At 39.6% G+C, this 18,301-nt stretch overlaps 6 protein-coding genes across 6 annotated transcripts; 2 read left to right on the top strand and 4 right to left on the bottom strand.

The window, feature by feature from the left end:
- Positions 1–2,621: 2,621 nt before the first annotated feature.
- EAE98_010289 (uncharacterized protein) lies at positions 2,622–3,017 on the bottom strand (the record flags this gene model as incomplete). The annotated part of the gene is made up of 1 exon (XM_038957910.1): positions 2,622–3,017. One exon carries the CDS (start codon positions 3,015–3,017, stop codon positions 2,622–2,624), a length of 396 nt encoding a protein of 131 aa, XP_038805702.1.
- A 614-nt stretch (positions 3,018–3,631) lies between these two features.
- EAE98_010288 (uncharacterized protein) lies at positions 3,632–4,492 on the bottom strand (the record flags this gene model as incomplete). Its single annotated transcript, XM_038957909.1, has 1 exon — positions 3,632–4,492. One exon carries the CDS (start codon positions 4,490–4,492, stop codon positions 3,632–3,634), a length of 861 nt encoding a protein of 286 aa, XP_038805701.1.
- A 3,674-nt stretch (positions 4,493–8,166) lies between these two features.
- On the top strand, positions 8,167–8,427 carry EAE98_010287 (uncharacterized protein; the record flags this gene model as incomplete). Its single annotated transcript, XM_038957908.1, has 1 exon — positions 8,167–8,427. The coding sequence occupies one exon, from the start codon at positions 8,167–8,169 to the stop codon at positions 8,425–8,427; it is 261 nt and encodes an 86-aa protein (XP_038805700.1).
- Positions 8,428–8,969: 542 nt separating this feature from the next.
- On the bottom strand, positions 8,970–10,003 carry EAE98_010286 (uncharacterized protein; the record flags this gene model as incomplete). The annotated part of the gene is made up of 2 exons (XM_038957907.1): positions 8,970–9,730; positions 9,817–10,003. 2 exons carry the CDS (start codon positions 10,001–10,003, stop codon positions 8,970–8,972), a joined length of 948 nt encoding a protein of 315 aa, XP_038805699.1.
- Positions 10,004–11,100: 1,097 nt separating this feature from the next.
- On the top strand, positions 11,101–12,370 carry EAE98_010285 (uncharacterized protein; the record flags this gene model as incomplete). The annotated part of the gene is made up of 2 exons (XM_038957906.1): positions 11,101–11,166; positions 11,303–12,370. 2 exons carry the CDS (start codon positions 11,101–11,103, stop codon positions 12,368–12,370), a joined length of 1,134 nt encoding a protein of 377 aa, XP_038805698.1.
- Positions 12,371–14,671: 2,301 nt separating this feature from the next.
- EAE98_010284 (uncharacterized protein) lies at positions 14,672–16,051 on the bottom strand (the record flags this gene model as incomplete). Its single annotated transcript, XM_038957905.1, has 1 exon — positions 14,672–16,051. The coding sequence occupies one exon, from the start codon at positions 16,049–16,051 to the stop codon at positions 14,672–14,674; it is 1,380 nt and encodes a 459-aa protein (XP_038805697.1).
- Positions 16,052–18,301: the final 2,250 nt, after the last annotated feature.

The raw sequence follows: 18,301 nt of genomic DNA, 5'->3' as shown, positions 1-18,301 counted from the left end.
ATCTTGTTTACTGAAGAATGTATACAGATACGATTAGTTAACTGTATTAATAGTTGCTAAAATCGAAAGTCAAAGTAACGTTCTTTTAATCTTTCCTTCTTTTGACTACTCTTTTTGATTCTCTTCCTTCTGCTACATCTCATCTTCTTTCCTATTTTTCGAACGGTTCGGGAATTTTCTTCTTTCTAACCTTACTAGGAGGTACTTGATACTAGAAAAAAGCAGAATTCTTAGAACTTCTTAAGATAAAAGCTTACTAAGTTTGATCAAAACTATCTACTGCCTTTGACTTGATATTTTAAATTTCATCCGCTTGATCATTTGTACTATTAATCACATAATAATAGTCATTTCTCGTGGATTATATCATATCTTGAACTATTAGAGACTTTCAAATCGAGTCAACTAGCTAGTAGATGTATTAAATCAGATATTGTACAATATAAATGTCACGGAGTGAATACATCGAAGACCTGTAGAGATTGAATAGTTTCAATTGATATTGTAAACTATGAAGAGAGAAGAGTTAATCTACGGAAGGAATCTGGATTGATCCCTCCCTAGCTTTAATCCCAGATACGTGCTACGTACGTGTGCACCCCTGACAGCAAAACATTCTTGTCATTGTCGATGAATGTCCCCAACCCATAAGATAAAGGTTCCTAAAGGCCTCATAAAACTTCAGAACCCTCATCCGCCCCACCAACATCGAGTTCACCCTCTCCTGGGCCTCTTTCCAAAGGGATCTTGAGGAGAGCATTTAGAAGTTGCTGATTGCTAAGTTTCATCTCCGCAAGCTCATCTTTATAGAGATCTCTAATAACTGTTAGCACGTAAATCTCTAGGACATTGTCATCGATATTCATCAAGAATCCAATATCTTACCTTTCCGCACAGATTGCCTGAAAATTGTACTTCGCTAAGCTGAGAGCTTGTTCCGACTCCTCTTTCTTGAGATTCATAGCATGCTGTAATTTCTTTTCTTTCATTTCGAAAAAGCCACCTAAGACTTTTCCTGAGAAAGAGAGTATAATATTCATGGCGTCATAAGCTAATGCTGCTGTGAAGATGTACAGAATGAAGTTCATTTTGATGAAGTAATTTGTAAAAGGTGACGTGATGGTAGTAGAGAGTAGAATTTGTCTGAGGGGAAATGATTTCTGTTGCGATCCCTTATTGTTGAAGATTTTTAATGGTGGAGAGAGATGGTGAGAAGGTATTGAATGGTTCTTGTATATAATCCTGAGTACTCGCTTATTCTTGAAGAACACTAAATCATTACCTACTTCGTTATTTCCAAAGACCGTACTGTTTAGGCCGTAGAGGATAGCGGGGTACGAACTAGTTGGCCGTAGTTTATAGATGATTAAGCATTGTTTTGATTGGGCGTTTAATCAAGAGGGCGAAAATACCTAGCTGTACTATAGTAAGTTTGAAAGACCATCGATCAGTAATCAACCGTATCTAACTATATGTACTGAGAGGCAAATAACACTTGCTATGATCAATTATGTAACGCAACAACTAGAGATGTACAGTACAACCTAATGAGGGGCTCTAATTGACATTTTTTGGGAGCAGTCTAGTATCGGGAGAAAGACCAAAATTGATTCATCTAGCATCTAGTAATATGAATTAGTAATGAGCATTCCATACTTACCAGGATGAATCTTGTCAAACAAACTAGAGATGTGCAACGTAACCTTAACACTCCCTTATCGATATTTGCTCCTAGAATACTACCCGCAAGACACTAAACCAACCTCATAGGCAGTATCGACTAATGAGGGCTATTCCATACTTACCAGGATAGAGCTTGTAATTCAATTCCAAAGATGTGCAACACAAACCTTTGGGGGGCTCTGATTGGCATCTTCTATGAGAGACTAGTTTAGTGTTCCGCAACGGATGAAATAGTCGTACGCTAATGAGAAACCTTATACTGATAGCATCGAGAACCCTCAATTATATAGACTTGTTCTGGATTGAATTGGATGTGAGGTATATCATGGAGCCTAGTCGTAGAAATACTGGATCTGATGTGAGTTATCTCGTTCATGTAGGGTTAGACGTGGCTATTAAACTTTGTCTCCAACAGGACTAGTTGAAATTTGTGGAGGAAATTACGCAGCGAACAGTAGTCTTCTCGTTATTGCACATTTTCACATTCAGTGATAACTTGTGTTCTAGATGAGAATTTTGCAATATTGTGTAAGTTTTATCTACTTGATTGGCAACTTTGATATGACAACTTTGATGTGGCAACATCTAGCAACACTAATATATTTGACAATATCCTCCAGATTTATCGAGACTCATGTTCTGCCAGCTCCGACCATAGAGGCTCTTCATGTTTGTCCTCCCCGTACAGAATTATGTAGCATGCGCAGTAAATGTATTCTCATGGCTCTTCGTCTCAAAGTTCCCAGATCATAGAATCACGACAGGGAAGCTATCCAGCAAGCGCACAACAGTCGTAGAACAATTCGGAGAAAGGATATTTGACATCAAGATTTCTTCATTCGCCAAGCACATGTATACTTTGATTCGATCCCCTGCCATTTGAGTTAATATTTGACTTCGTAGTATTCTCGAAGAAAGCCATCATTTTACTCACTCAATTACTCAAACATTTGTTTAAGATACCTGGACTTTGAAACCGGATTCATAGGCTTATTACTATTCAAGTGCTCATAGTCTTCCTCTCCCGCCTCAAAGGCCTCTTCCCAAGCAGGTAATTGTGCGGGCGGACCAAGCGCTTTAGGATTCTCCCGATAGAACTCCTTCAACAAGTATGGCGAGGTTTTGAAGTCGGAGATGGGATACCATTCTGGATCTTCTTCGCGATAGCCAACCCAAGATGCTCGAACGTATAGACTCTTCCACTTCTTCTTGACTTCGAGAATTTCTTTGACCTCCCATTCTTTGTTTTTGTCGCCTTTGGTTGTTGCTCGTGCTTTGGTGGATTGGGCGCGAGCTTCCGCCGTGGAAGTATCGGCGGCTTGAGATCGTACCATTGCGATAATAGTGATTATTCGAGAGAGAAAGTGGCTTTCTGTGAGTGAAATCGAGAAGATGGCTGAAGATGGGTGGCGTTGTGTGGAGGCAGGTAATTGATTACAAGTGGTTGAGAAGAGGATGGTGGTTTCCCGAATAAGTTGCAGATGAAAGCGGAGGGAGATTAATTTGTCGATCCATGTCGTAAATATTATTATGAGGAAGGCTAGATCGTAGCCTTGCTAGTGCCCTCTCGCTACATACTGAAGTAAAGGTGAACTACCTCGGTAGATATTGTCAGGAATTCATGATATAGACTTGTGCTTTGTGCAAGGAAATGGACTGTCATTTGAGCCACGCCGATCATTCAAGTGAGTACACAGGATCATGTAGTTTGGTATCATTGCATCCAGTGTTTTAGAAATGTGGAAGTTTTGAGAATGAAAATGTAATAACAGCTCCTGAAATCAGATCATAGCTTCAAAGATCTCATAAACACTGCAGTTTTCTGCCACAAAAGATGGAAAGTCAAATATACATACCTATAAAAGTGTACTTTGAAAGGTCTTGTATAAAATTTTGATACTCTAGGTTTGTGGTATCTGGAACTATATTACATCGCATGAACCCTCTATTAACCCTTGACAGCCAAAACAAGTCGAATCTCACGAATGGAAGGCGAGCGGGTGATAAATTCAGGTGTCAAGTGTCGGCTAATCTCCTGAGTCAAAAGGCGTATCTGATCATCTTCATTATATCCGTTCTCTTTCAGTTCAAAGACCGATCTTTTGCTGTCTAAGAGAAAAGTACATAATGGCAAGCTCTCACACTCCCATCGCGATTGCACATGCAAATCATCATCAATAGAACATAAGCCCAGTCGCGTATTGATAATGACATATAGTGCTTCAATATTATAATACTTGGAAAATCCGTTGAAACTGGCCATGACGAAGTAAGCTTTAAGCCCCGATTCTGGCACAGCCAAACGCTTAACTTCATTGAATACTCCATGGGTTAGATTAGTCATGCCTTCCTCAGAAGCTCGATTATGAGGTTCCATAAAAAAATCAAACCCTTCAGCAGCAGGTAAATAAAGTATATCCCTAACGGTGTTGAAAGGAAGCGACAAGCGTGGGAAAAGTGGATCTCCGCATATTTCGATACCATGACTGCGTGCCCAAGTGAGGGTGATTTTTCGAGCCTCATGGTTCACAAATAAGAGAGGTGTCTGAACGTGGAAATTATCAAGAAGATCGTAGCGAAATTCCAAGTTTCTGTTCAGGTCTTCGGTGCCGAATTGTTCACTGACTTCGTTGCAGTAACCTGGGTCGGATTCGGTGAAAATTCGGGCTTGCCAACATCCTTTTTTGTAGAAGTACAGTGCTGGAGGGAATTCCCATGGAAGAGATTCTTGCCATATTTGAGTGCGTAATTCAAGAGCGAGGCTGGAGAAGAGGGGGAACGTGGAAGGAGTGGTTGTTATTGATATCATGGTTGTTAGGTATCGTGATTTTATGAGGGGCGCCGACGTAAGTGAAGTGAAAGTTCTCGAGAGTCTCTGTGAAATTAATGGAAGAGATACAAAGTCTTGCTGAATCTCGAATATCTTAGACGCTGTTGAATTTCTGCGATTGCGTCTGGTCCAGTTTCGAGGCTCTGTATGCTGTTTATTGTGGCGCGATTGTGGTAGGTGGACAGCTCCCTTATACTATTCCTGTAAAGAGTGTCTGTTGAAGTGTGGGATCACAATAGATATCGTAGATTGAGAATCGAGAGCTAGTCCTCAGAATTATCTTGTGTTGATTTGGTGAAGAACTTGAACGATGTTTAACTTGAATCTTCTTCAGGCGCCGTGGTGGGGTAAAGGAAACAACGCTAACCCTAACTAGGCTCTAGCTTTATGTGCGACGGCTCTGACTGCTTTGAATACAACCTGCCGCTGGTGAGATTACTTTATATATACTCAATTTAATAATGTATTTCCAAAAAAATAAGCGATTTTTTATACCTCATCAATTTTGAAATTTAACTTTAATTACTTTTAAACTTATTAATATATCTTTAAACTAGATAAATTTTTCAGAATAATTAATATTTCAATTAAAGAAATCGATATATAGTTTTATAGATATATTAAAAGAATAGTTATAAAATTAAAAGTGGTTAGAATATAAATTCGATTTTGAGATTAAAAATTAATATATTTTCAAACTGTTTTCAAATTTTTACTTTGAAATTTCTAATTCGATTAATAACAATTTGAAATAATCAAAAATTATATTATTGTAGGTCATGAGCTAGTATATGAGTATATAATATATATATAGAATATAAGAGAGATTAGACTAGTATTAGTCTATTATGAGAAGCTGGCTCGTATTAACAATTAAATAGCTTTAAAATACGTAATTTTCATAAAATAGTATATAATATTCCTTATTTCTTATTCTATATTCGAGGGGGAAAGGCCTTATTTTATACTTTTTCCTACTAATATAGCTTTTCACCTAGCTTTCCACCTTCGTAGATCTCTTTCTTTTCCGACTATTCTATTAAATCAAGCTCTTCTTTCTTATTTCTTATTATTAGTTTGAGAGAGATATAGAAGACGTAGTTCCTACTATGTATAGGCCCCTAAATGTCTATTTGTATTTAATCTAAGGAGCTAGCTAAATGAAGGGAATAGTAGGCCTTATATAGGCACTACTAAAAGAGCTAGTCTCCTTCGCTTTCGCCTAAATACCTTTAATACAGTTGCTATTATATAGAAGTCATTCTCTTGAAGTGAATTCCTTTAAGTGAATTCTCTTATTTATATACTTATTTGATTTCACTATAGTTATATTAACCTAGCTATATATGAGTTAAAAGAGCTAATAAAGAATCGATTTTCCGGCCGTTCTAGGCTAAGGGCCTTAAGCGACGATCACGTGATATGATCAGGTGACTTGGTCAGGTGATCCTGTGATTCGCTCCCAGTATACTATATGAATATAGAACTATATATATATATATATATATATAAAAAGATGTATTATTATATTATTTTTATATAAAAACAATATATATAAATAATATAATTCATTATTCTTTATCATTTAATCAAATTTTCAATTAAATTAGATTATAATTGATAAAGGTATTGTAAATTGAAATTAGAAAATCTAATATTTAAATGTTTTTGATAAAGTACTAAAATTTAAGATTTTTAAAACACGTTATTAAATTGAGTATACGAGGGCGTGTTTTTGATAAGGGCCCGGATTGAATTTAAGCGAATTTCCTTACCAAAAGTATACTTTATTCTCTATTTTTATAAATAAAATATAATTCGAATATTTATTATATAGTTTTGAAAGCTAGAAGATATTTAGAGATTTAATGAATAATTATTTTAATATCAATTTTATTAAATTTGATGAGAAATTGATTAATAAATCTTATATAGAATATCAATCCTTAAAATAAATATTATTTTTAATAACAATTTTAAATCCTAATAACTCTATATGGATTTTAATTAGATTGAAAGGTTTTATAAAAAATCTAAAATCACATTATAGAATTTTATATTAAAATCTATTTATATATAGAATTTCAAATATATAATAATATTAATTAAATTTAATATTGAATTCTAAAGTAGGTGATTTTTGATGTGAAAAGTACTTGCGCACGGACCCGGGCCCTCATCAAAAACACGCCCTCGTAGCATTATAGTAATCGAAACCTCTAAAGAAGAAAGAAAAATTGACTTCCCCTCCCGTTTATTAATATACTTACTATATTTATAGGGCCTCCGCTAGTACCAAATAAAGCTAATTTGGGATGCTTGTGCCACTGACGAACAAGAATCACAGTCAAATGAGAAGGATTGTAGACCTAATTAGAATTCATTAAATACGTAAATGAAAACAGAGGATGTTCCCGATTAGTGTTTGGTAGGTACTTCCCTGTTATATCCATGTCACATTTTATAAATTCACAAATTCGAACTCATCTTTTATCAAGCGAATACAGGTACAAGCCTAGTGGAGGAGAAGCAACAGATTAGCAGCCATATTTTACGCATGAAGTCAGGAAAAAAGGCGCTGACAAACGCTGCAAAGACGGAGATATCAAAGTACTGCAAGCTGCATAGATTTCTTCGAGAATTTCGAGAAACCTCTGTATCAGTTTCAATTGTTGTAATTTCAGATGGTATCGTTGTCTAGAGTCATACACATTTCATTCAAGGAGATACTTCTACCAAGTCTCGGTAGAATTGAAAGGTAGTATGAAGTGCAAATGATGTCCGTATTCCATTTTGTTAGAAAGTTCCCTTGCTAAGCTTTAAGCCATCAGAAGTCGAGGGATCTGAAGGTATGAAATAATGGGGACTTCTTATGTTCGTTGTTTAGACGAGAGGTTGCGATGAAAGTTTTATCGAGCAAGCTGTAACGTGAGAATCTCGTTTGAGGAGGGGTATTGACTTCATCCTCTACTCCCACACTGTGACGATATCATCCAGCATTCTCTCCACAAAAAGTTATATTGCAAGTTCAATGGGAAATACCTCATTATTGGGGATTGCCCTATGATCTGAATTAGTGCCGTACAAAACGAATCTTGGAATGACCGTAGTTGCACCCTCATTCGAACTACGACGGAGGATATAGTCTACGGTATATTCATGCAAATTACGGGCAATAGCTATCTCATCTTAAGATGACCTTCTTCGCCAGAATTCACCGTAAAATGTTTATAGCATACCGTGTCTAGTTACGCTCCGAATTGTATGTCAGAAGATCCCCTTCGATAAAACTTTCTTTACCTTTTTTGGTTTCATAGACTGGCGTAAACAGCGCGATCTTATAAATCAATACACGCCGTACATGATGTGTGCGAATACACAGCACCTCGATGAAGATATAAGTGTCTCTCACCACCCACTGCAAAAAGATTCTTCTAATCTTTTACAGGAACATCACTGAACCAAAGTACATTACTGAAGCTCATTGACAACATACCAATCACTTCGATAAATCTTCAAAACAACTCTCAAACCAACCACTCTTCGTAATCCATCGTCCATCGGTCTACCTTCCAGAACCACTCATCCTCAAGATACAGATCTTCAAGCTCTTCTTCCTCGTCTTCATACTCTTTGCAACCAACTCTTTAGCCATGCGTCTAAACTACAGCGCCAAGTACGAAAACGGCACAGTTGCAACTTGCACATCCAAGAGCGCCGGAAGAATCCCCGACTCAGTTGGGTACAAGATCATTGCCAATATCCAAACATGGTCTGGTGGTAAATATACCGTTACTAGGAGAGAAGAACAAAATTTGATCACGGTCAAGAATGTAGTCCCAGCCCCGGATAAGGGAACCGGGAGTGATCAGGTCAAGGAGATGCAGAGCATCGTTAACAAGAACATCAAGTAGAGGAACCGAGTGATGAGCCCCTTGCGTGATAGAATGTTGTTTGGAGAGTCATACTGATGAATCCATCTGAAATCTCGCTTGCACTGCAATAGTCTTCAGGATATTTTGTGCGCAGCGATCGGAGTACCTTCTGCCCCTCAGCATCGAAGCAGTTCAATTCTTGAATTGCGGGTTTGGGATCCGAAACTCTTCCCCGTATGGAGGGACATTCTTCATATCTCAAACATAGAATCCTCCTACGCAAAATATTTACTCTCCATCGAGAAATTGTAGAAGTCGTACTTATTGACATATATCTGCGAAATTGGCCTGATATACTGTATTCAAGTGTTCACACATCTTTTCAAATCGTAGCAGTGGGTCAAGATTGAACACGATGAATAGTACGAAAGAAGGAGGTTAGGCGAGGAAATGCGATAGGTACAAATGAAAGTAGTCTATGTACAAATGAAATAACAAAAAAATTGAACTATTGCATATCCAATCCCGTAGAGTGACTGTTGTGAGACCATATGCTCGTTTTTCTCTAGCAGTAACCGCTATTATTTCGTCAAAGCCTCCATCTCAGTGACTGATAATCTTTCCCCCTTGACAACACGAGCCCTCTTGATGAATTTCCCCGGATGAATAATCAGGAATATCAAAACCACCAAGAACATTGGCACAGCATCAAACACATAGAGTAACGCTTCTATATCTCCGATTTTCTTGGAACGGTGTCCGACATAAGTGAGAGTTCCATCATCATTTCTCGTAGCATATGAAAATCCTTCACCGCTTGCCTGCTGTCCATACTCAACCGCACGCATCAAGTTTCTAATAATGAGTAGTACGCTGACTACGTATAAAGCTCGAAAGTACTTCTTCCATCCCCTCTCGAGTTCCGGATAACGAAGGCTACTCGGATGAGTTTCTTGACTTTTCTCGAAACGGGAACCGATACGCCAGGCCATGTAAAGGAAGAAGAAAAATGCTATGATTTGGAATACGAGACCGCCGAGAATGACTTTGTTTCCAACGGCTATGACTGTTGCGTCACCAGAAGCTTGAACTCCTGCTCCCAGAAATTGACTAAAAAAACAAAGTACGTCGATCAGAACGTAAATCTTGGTCAACCATCGTGGACTAATCATCGAATGTTCTTCTGCTCCTAAGGCTATGGTAAGTCGCGCGAGTGTCATATAGACCGAAGCTGCAAGAAAGGTAGGCGCGCCGAGAATGAGGATCATTTGCAGGATCCAAGGACCAAGATCATTGATGTTGTCATGGCATTTACTCCGTCCATAGTACCCAAACGTTTCACCTGTGGCTATTAGCTTATTGAATAGGAATATCTAGCGGTGTGTAAAGACACTCAAATTGTCTGTGTCTCTAGAGTCCAATACTTACATATTCCACCTAGGATAAAACTTATAAAATACCATGACCGCAATGGAAACATGTAGATTATATGTGCCAAAGTGAGTAATGCAAAAAGAGCCGTGAACCCGTAGGCAGCGGGTTCTGATGGATTGTAAGTGAAATATACGCCTCCAGTGATGTTCCCCTCTGGAGACTGGATGAGTGTAATATCCATGATGTGTTATTGTTTAATTTCCCTTTGTTGAAAATAGGCCAGAATTAATAAATAGAAGGCAGTATATATGGTGATGATGACATAAGATGTATGAAATTGGGGAAATGGTAAGCAAGGTGGAAGTCAGAAAGAATGAAAAATTATAAGGTGTTAGAGCAGAGATAAGTATCTTGCTATTAAATATCAACTTGCATTGGTGACGGCCCTTACTTACCAATGTGGTCAGCTTATACGCAGTACGAGAGTTGGTGATCCACTTGTACCCTGACATCTAGACCGAATACTCTAGCCCTACCAATATGAAGTGACAGATAGCCAGTCAGGGGTCACGACTAGCAAGAATGATTTCCTTAAAATGATGACCAGCACGGAGACCTGATCGGCTTCTATTTTAGGACCTTTTGTTGTTCTTGGCTCATCGGCAGTTTGCAACGACAGATAGACAGTTTGTAGGGTACCTCATCATGCAAGGGGTGGACCAAATTGAGACGATTCAAAGTGAAATGTTATGACAACTGCCACTAAACAGAAGTCGGAGGTGAGAAATTTCGAAGCTACTCCAAACACAACACGTACAGACAGAGATTGTCTGCTCGGCCACCCCCTTCTCGAAAATAAAAATAAAAAATTCTCTGGAATTGATTCAAGTCGTCTAACCGGAATCGACCAAGTCAGTAACAACTAATCCATATTGGGAAGTCGTGTACGAGTACGCTCCGAGATGCACAGATCCTAATAAACGCCAAACTCGCCTACTGGCCAAGATATTCTGCAAAACGCCAGATGTGGGGCGACAAGCTGGAACCTTATTTTTCGTATGACATTTCCGAAAGCAGCCATATATACGTGTGTCCCGCTCCAAGATTCGACACGAGCTTATCAAACAAACTGGAAGAGTAAGGAAGAAAGCCGCATTAGCTTCGACATTTCAAATTTTCCATTGATCGTATTCAAGTCCCAAATAGTACTTGATAAACGAAAGGCAGCGACGACTTCTCGAGGCATCTCTTATTGGTTGGATTACCTGTGACCGAGACCTAGTCGCGTATACACCTTTCTCAAGTCTGAGGTACGACTGCACAATTCAATCAGGTCCGATGATCCGAAGACCTCACAAGAAGTCGCGCAATGGATGTCTTGGTTGCAAAAAGAGGCGAATCAAGGTATGTTTATATATTCTTTAACCACCTATTCTCCCCTTTTTTTATTATTTACCTCTGAAATTTGAACACAAACTCAAGCATGTCGATTTTATCCACTCTACGTCAATCGCTAACATTATTTTGCTTCTCCTCGAAGTGTGACGAGGAAAAGCCCCGCTGCCAGAGATGTGTCTCACGTGATATCACATGTCATTACCCACGAGTGCAATCTCTTGTCTGGGTTGATGACCCATCTACGTCAGAAACAAACAGTAAAGCATCAAACGACAGTGGCCCTTCACCTCCAGCTTACAGCTCGACTCCTCAAAGTGAGGAAGCTCTGGCTTCGGACACGAAAACTCCGTCCCTCAATCTCGAAAACATAGATCTGATTATCCACTGGTTCACGAAAACCGTGTACACAGTAAATCCAACAAATAATCTTGATGCCTTAAAAAAATCACAAACTCTCATCTTGAATCAAGCAATGGAACATCATTTTCTTCTCCATGGACTCCTTGCCCTATCAGCTCTTCACTACGCAGAATCCCATTCAGACCCTCAGAAATATATCGAGATCGCCACGGCACATCACACCCGAGGGCTTACTCTTTACCACTCCATCCTCTCAAATATGAACAAAGGGAATGATGTTGCCAGTATTGCTTTCTCGAGTATTACTGCTATGTTTGCTTTTGGTCTCGCCAGGCCCGACGCAAAGAAAGAGGCTTCAGTGGGATTGATTGACGACATGGTTCAAGCTATTTCTTTATCTAAAGGTTGGCAAGCCGTTATGCATGTGAGACGGGGACTAGAGTCCCCCTCCCTCCAAAGAGATCAGGTCACTCTGTCACCGAATGCAGAAGCTACTTTTGATCGACTATATGCTTTGAGCCAAGGGCAAAACGAAACACTCTATACAACAGCAATCACTTCTCTAAAATCCGTTTTCAAGAAGACAGAAGAAGGACAAAATGACAATCCGCATCTATCCTGCGAATGGGGATGCGGGTTGCAAGAAGAATTCTTGAAATTGATCAGGGCTAGAGATGCTCTTGCTCTGGTGATTGTGGCATTTTCTTGTGTGATTATCGGAAAGGTGCCACAGGTATGGTGGCTTAAGGGTTGGAGTAAGGGGCTTTTTGGGGTTATTTGGAGGGAAGTTGGACACGATTATCACGAGATTTTGGAATGGCCGAGGAGGATTGTTGGGTTTGAAATATAATGCAAATGTATTAGAATCGCGGATCATGGCGTTGGGAACTATTGATAAATTGGATTTAATATTCAGTGATAGCAAAGAATTCTAACGGTCGCAAGAATTCGCAACCGGACATTGTAAAACATAATCAAATCTTCTAGTGTAAATAGAAAACACCTTTAATTTATATGACCAGAGATATTACAACGGTGTCAATTTCATGTTTGTTTGCAAAAACTCCCAACAGTTTTTTGGCTCTAGTCGGGGCTCAAACAGTCAGATGTGGAGAACCCTTCTCCGCTCTGTGATCTTGTTAGGTCTGCCGGCCTGTTCCAAGAATAGTTTCTTACGAAATCGCCATAAGTGCATCGGAGAACAGCAAGGAATTTGAAAGGGGGTGTATTCAAAGTATGCCCTTGTATTTCTAAATCCGTTCCACCACTTACAGTGAAGACGCTAAGCTGGTAGAGCGCGGGCTCTAAATACTGTCATCAACAGCAAATAATTAAGCTTTTGAGGTACTAACCCGAATTAGAGTTCGCGTGTGAGGTGCGGGAAGGATCGGTCAGATGAAGATTAGATGGTGAAGAAAAAGCAACGACTTTCATCCATTAATAATAGTAATCGATTTTCTGTATTGTAAGGCTCGAAGAATAGTATTGAATCATCTCTTTCGCTAGTGATTATAAATATATGCTCATAGCCAAATACAAATGCATGTAGCTTTCAGCGAGATAAAGTTCGGCATAAATTCACGTCGTGATATTCATACAGATAGCTTACTGACGGACTGTAAAATCTGCGGAGTCAAAACAATGTGGTTCATGATGTCTGTATCATCTGATCTTGCCATGAGACGACAATGATAATGTCAGTAAGATTTCTGGAAAAATAACCAAACCCGGACAACGATAACAAAAATTTACGCCCCGAAACATCGATGGAATCTCAGCTGACACCTCCCAGCAGTAAAATTAATTACCAACTTCTACACCCTCGATGCTATCACATGTTGCACAAGGAAGGAAGCAAAAACTTCCTGGAATCTCATCTTCAGATTGTATAATAGAACATCATTGATATCATTCGTTTGAGATATTTATATATATAACTAGCTTACAATAACCTCCTAGATCACCTAGAAGTGAATCATCCAAACCCCAGAACTTGAACCTGCTTTCCTTCTCCAGGCCCCCCACCCTTTCCCAAAGAGAAAAGCTGCAGATAAACACATAAAAACTCCATCACACAATCAATTTATTCGTGATCGACTATCCGCATCAGCGAGATATAGAACAGGTGGAATAATGTGGAAAAATTCTGTGACAAAACAAAGAATCAACAGCGGGAAGAGCGTGAGAAATTGCGGTATCATTTGCACATAGCATGTACCAAGTGATTATCTCTAATTGAGAGGATTATGTATGTATGTGGTGAGTTTTATAATGACAGCACAGACTGCTAGCGGGGAATAAAGCAATAGCCGAGCGTAACATCGATTAAGCGAAGGACAGCAATACTAAGATACCTACCAGCTTCGACCCTATCAGGCTTTCATGATTTGTAACTTGATCTCTCACAGGGAAGATCTTACTGCTGACCGGAAGCCACTCTCAACAACAGCAATGATTCCAAGATGTATTGACACACCCCTCAATCTCGATTTTCAGCTCAATTCTCTTGCTACTTTTCATAACGTATGGCCCAAAATAGAAAACTTTTGACAATCTCCCGGAGGTCCCACCATTGACGTCCTCGTCGTCGTCACCCACCTCCCTCTATACCAAAACAAAAAGCAAAAAAACATACAACAGTGGGGATTCGCTGGTGGTCACCCACCCAACTACTAATCCACCGATCTGAAGCTTGTGTATGGCAGAGCGGACGGGATGCCCAATTCTCTTCAGTCTATGGTCGTATGTGATAGGTGTTCTCACAAACAAAATCATATACCTAGAAATTATATGACAGCCCAGACATATGATGTCTGAAAAAAATCAGACGACATAAAACTACGTCAGACATTCTCATATCAATAGGACAGATACTCGAGTATAATTCAACATCCAAATATTCTCGAACAATGGCATCCAAACACTTCTCACCTGTTTTGTCAAGCTAGGAACTAAAGTAAACGTAACCTTTTTAATCTCTGTCATCTTTTGGACCTTTTTGGCCACTAAATGCTAGTCTCTAGTCTCCAGCCAATGAAATTACGTCATTATTTATGTATCATATCGCTACTAAAGATACAGTATTATGTCTAAATTTCATCTTTTCACTCACTTTAGTAAAAATACATGACCTCATCGCCATTTTCTTATCCTAGGGGCCGGAATGTCCCGACCCGCCAGTGCGTGACGAAGATGGAACAGCAGCATTATCAACTTGAGCAGCTGGTTTCTTAGTTCCTCTACTTGATTTCTTCGCTGGCGTTCTTGCTTCTATTGTCTTGCTTTTACTCTCTTGTCGTTGTTGTCCAGGACTCTCAGTTCTTTTTAGTGAACTTCCATGATCACGACTATTTCGAATCGGTAGGCTTTGATTCTGGTCTTCTCGATACTTATCTCGGCTTTTCTCTCTTTTCTCTCCTTTTCCTTTCTCTGTTCCCGTCTTCCCTAGTGAAGCTTTTGACGAGGATCTGGATCTGCTGCTTCTAGTCATCATAGTGGGCACGTATCCAAAACCATAGTGTCTGACTGCGCGTGTGGCCACTTCGGTACTGATCTCTTTGGAGTCATTGGCCAAATTGCAATGATCTCTGAAGTTCTTCCCCACCAGCATCTTATTTGAATGTAGAATGCTGCCAACTGAATTTCCAGGGCTCCAAAACCTCCCGTACTTCAACCACCAGCCCGCATGAGAGAACTCGCGAAAATCGCTCGCGTCAGCCTTTAGCATCGCTTTACGCTGAGCGTCAAAATCATCAAGAATGATTCTCCGCTCTTTCGCCAGCTTTTCTTTGGGCAAAAGTCCCTCGTAATTGGTGTAGCCGTCGTCAACGCTACCGTAGTACTCCAGAACACTACGAGTCAAATTTACAGTCGCCTTGCGAAATTTCTCGTCGCGCGCCCACAGTTTGTCGAAGTGTCCCTCGGCCCGCGCCAGCACATCGGCTTGCCCTTGCTCTAGGAATGCGAGGTTGACTAGTCCTGGGTAGAAGATCACAAACTGCAGTCGTGAATATGCACAGAACCTCTGACTTTTATACGCTGTGCTTTCTCGGTCCCATAGGCGTCTGTCGGGAGGGCATATGTTGACAGTATTCCAGGCGCGATATGTCAACCCAGTGTCACTATCTTTCCAAGTCATTTTATCAACGCAGTGCATGAGCCCGCGGCGAAATATATCGATTGCTCCACGCACTGTGGGCCATCGCGCCCCAAACTTATATTTATCTAAAAGCTGTCTTTCAGCAAATGTGAAAGAATTTTCTTCGTCAGGGTCGTATGGCCAATCAGAGGGTTCTACATCGGTACGCATCTGGGACGTAAGATAGCGTTGAGTTCGCAATCCTCGTTTTACAAAAAAGTGGACAGTATCTAACGTGATTTGGACCTCCTTGGGATTTTGATTAACTGTCTCGTTTAGGAATTTGATAATGTCGGTTTGCCCGAGCGAGATGAAAAGTCGCAAGACCCTGAGAACTTCGGGATCGGTGATAAGCTTCTCGACATCTGGTAGTAATGAGTTTGAGTCAACCATGCTGCTTTGGCACTTGATGGCTTGTATTGAAAATATTGCTCAACGAAATCGACGGTCTGTATCTAACGCGCTCACACGTCTCAACTGTATTGGAAGATAATCTGGATTAATTCTTTGTATATCCTGATAACGTTGGAAGCTGTTAAATGGAGACTAAGTAATTTGATGGAACTGTTATCATACCAAGTGCACTAATTATATCTATGCCATCTATCAACTATCATCTAGAGGTCCGGCAGAATCACAACAATATTCACTTCTGGCTATACAATCCGAGAAGAATTTTACAGGCCATTGTACCGGTATGAACCTCCTCACGACCGACCTTCATCCACAATTTCTATATTTGCACGATCTCTCTTAGTGTGCTCAGATTGTTCCAAGACTTGATAAATCTTATAATAGATATTATCAGTGCGAAAACAGTTTGTCAGGCCGTTTTAGATACCACAACGCATTCTGATCACTAGACCGGCAAAGTTCCGACCGGCCGGCCGCGAATGCTGCATAAGTTAGTCGCAATATTTCATTCATTCAGAGATTCTATTTTTAGACATTCTTCTCTCCCAAACACAGATGATTTGAAGACTCAATCAATGTCTCCATAGGCATTATCAATTTGATGACCGGTTATCTGACCCTCTCTAAATACAGAGCTATTTTTAATCCGGCAGTGATAAACTAGGCCGAATAATCGCAGGTCCGCGTCCATCAAAACATAAAATTTGATACGGGTAATTATCAGCATAGCTCGATCTCTCCAGTCTCTAACCGCATGTTATAGGCGACACTTGACTAGTGAATATCAAAGTTAAGGGAGACAAGCTTGGAGCAATTTCAGGTTGAAAAACTCTTTTCTATCTTTCGGGATATCAATCATGTGATCTAAAAGAGGGCACTGTATTGCACTAGCGTATACACTAGCGCTAGCACTTCTACTATATTAAATACTAGCTTCCCATAGTTAATAATGATCAAGAACGAATACAACCATAATAGACTAAAGTACTTTACACTTATCAACCAAGTTGATACCAACACTATCTGTACGCCAACCAGCAATAGGCCAGCCTTACCCCCAAGTGTTGCCCTACTAGAGCGAACAAGATAGTTCGATTACGGGATTCCCGTTACCTGTGATCATCTGCGGGAGAATAGCTTACTTGAGAATATACTCGAGATGAAATGAAATGCAATGTGGGCCCCCACCATCTCAAATGCTTCCCAAATAACCTCATTCGTTCTCATTTCTAATTCAACAGGCGAATCACAGAGTACGCTAACCAAAGAATGGTACAATACAATGGATTCAACAAAACAAATAATGTCAATAACAAATCTCCCAAAAACAACGAAACCAACATTACTAACCAGTACATCAACCTAAACATCCAACGGGTTTTGGAGAAGCCCTAGCATGCCAGGTAGGGGTATGATTCCAACGGGCCGGGCAAGTTTAGCGCCTCGTCTAAAACCACGCTAAACCCGGTCGCAATCCCGGTCCTTGGGACTGATGTGGGATTCCACCCGATTGAATATTGGTAGACAACTATAATGACCTATATTAAAGAGTATTATATCTATTTACTCTAAGTCCAAAGTCTAATTAATATCTGAAAATGATTTATAAGTAATTAAAATCGATAATAAAGCTTTAATATAGATAATACAAATTCCGTATTCCTTGAAAATAAACAACTTATCATTCCCCAAGAGTATGGAATAGGTTTAGGTTGAGCTCCTGTATAGATATTTACAAAAATCTATAGTTTGAGTCTTCAAAGAGACGAGGAAATTTCAGAGTGGAAATTGCTTATAGTGGAGGCTGCATCTTCCGGGACAATCGAGATAACAACGATGTTACCTTTCTGGTGTAACTATTCGAGAGTTTATGTATAACCTCTCCGGGACTTAATTAAGTGACTTCCGGAAACTCTCTTTATATAGAATAGGCTCTTATAGACTTTTCTAAGCTTTACACAATTGATAGTAAGATGTACTAGACTCAGTTGCTACAACAGTATTATGCTCTTAACTATTATTACTTTTATCCTTCAGATCCATCAATTCGTTGAAGTCAGTAGTGTCTGCTTTCTTGACTCTCTACATCAACTTGTTGACATCCGGGCACATGATACTTGTAATGTTTTCGTAGCTTATAACTAATATATAAGAGAATTTGATAGATCAGAAAGAGACTTAATCTTCGAGACAGTCAGAACACATACTTCAAAATTATAGGCATTACAA

Source organism: Botrytis deweyae (assembly GCF_014898535.1).
Source record: "Botrytis deweyae strain B1 chromosome Unknown BDEW_035, whole genome shotgun sequence".
NCBI classification, from domain to species: Eukaryota; Fungi; Ascomycota; class Leotiomycetes; order Helotiales; family Sclerotiniaceae; genus Botrytis; species Botrytis deweyae.
The sequence above is the reverse complement of the archived record's forward strand: the minus strand, read 5'-3'. Positions and strand labels throughout refer to the sequence as shown.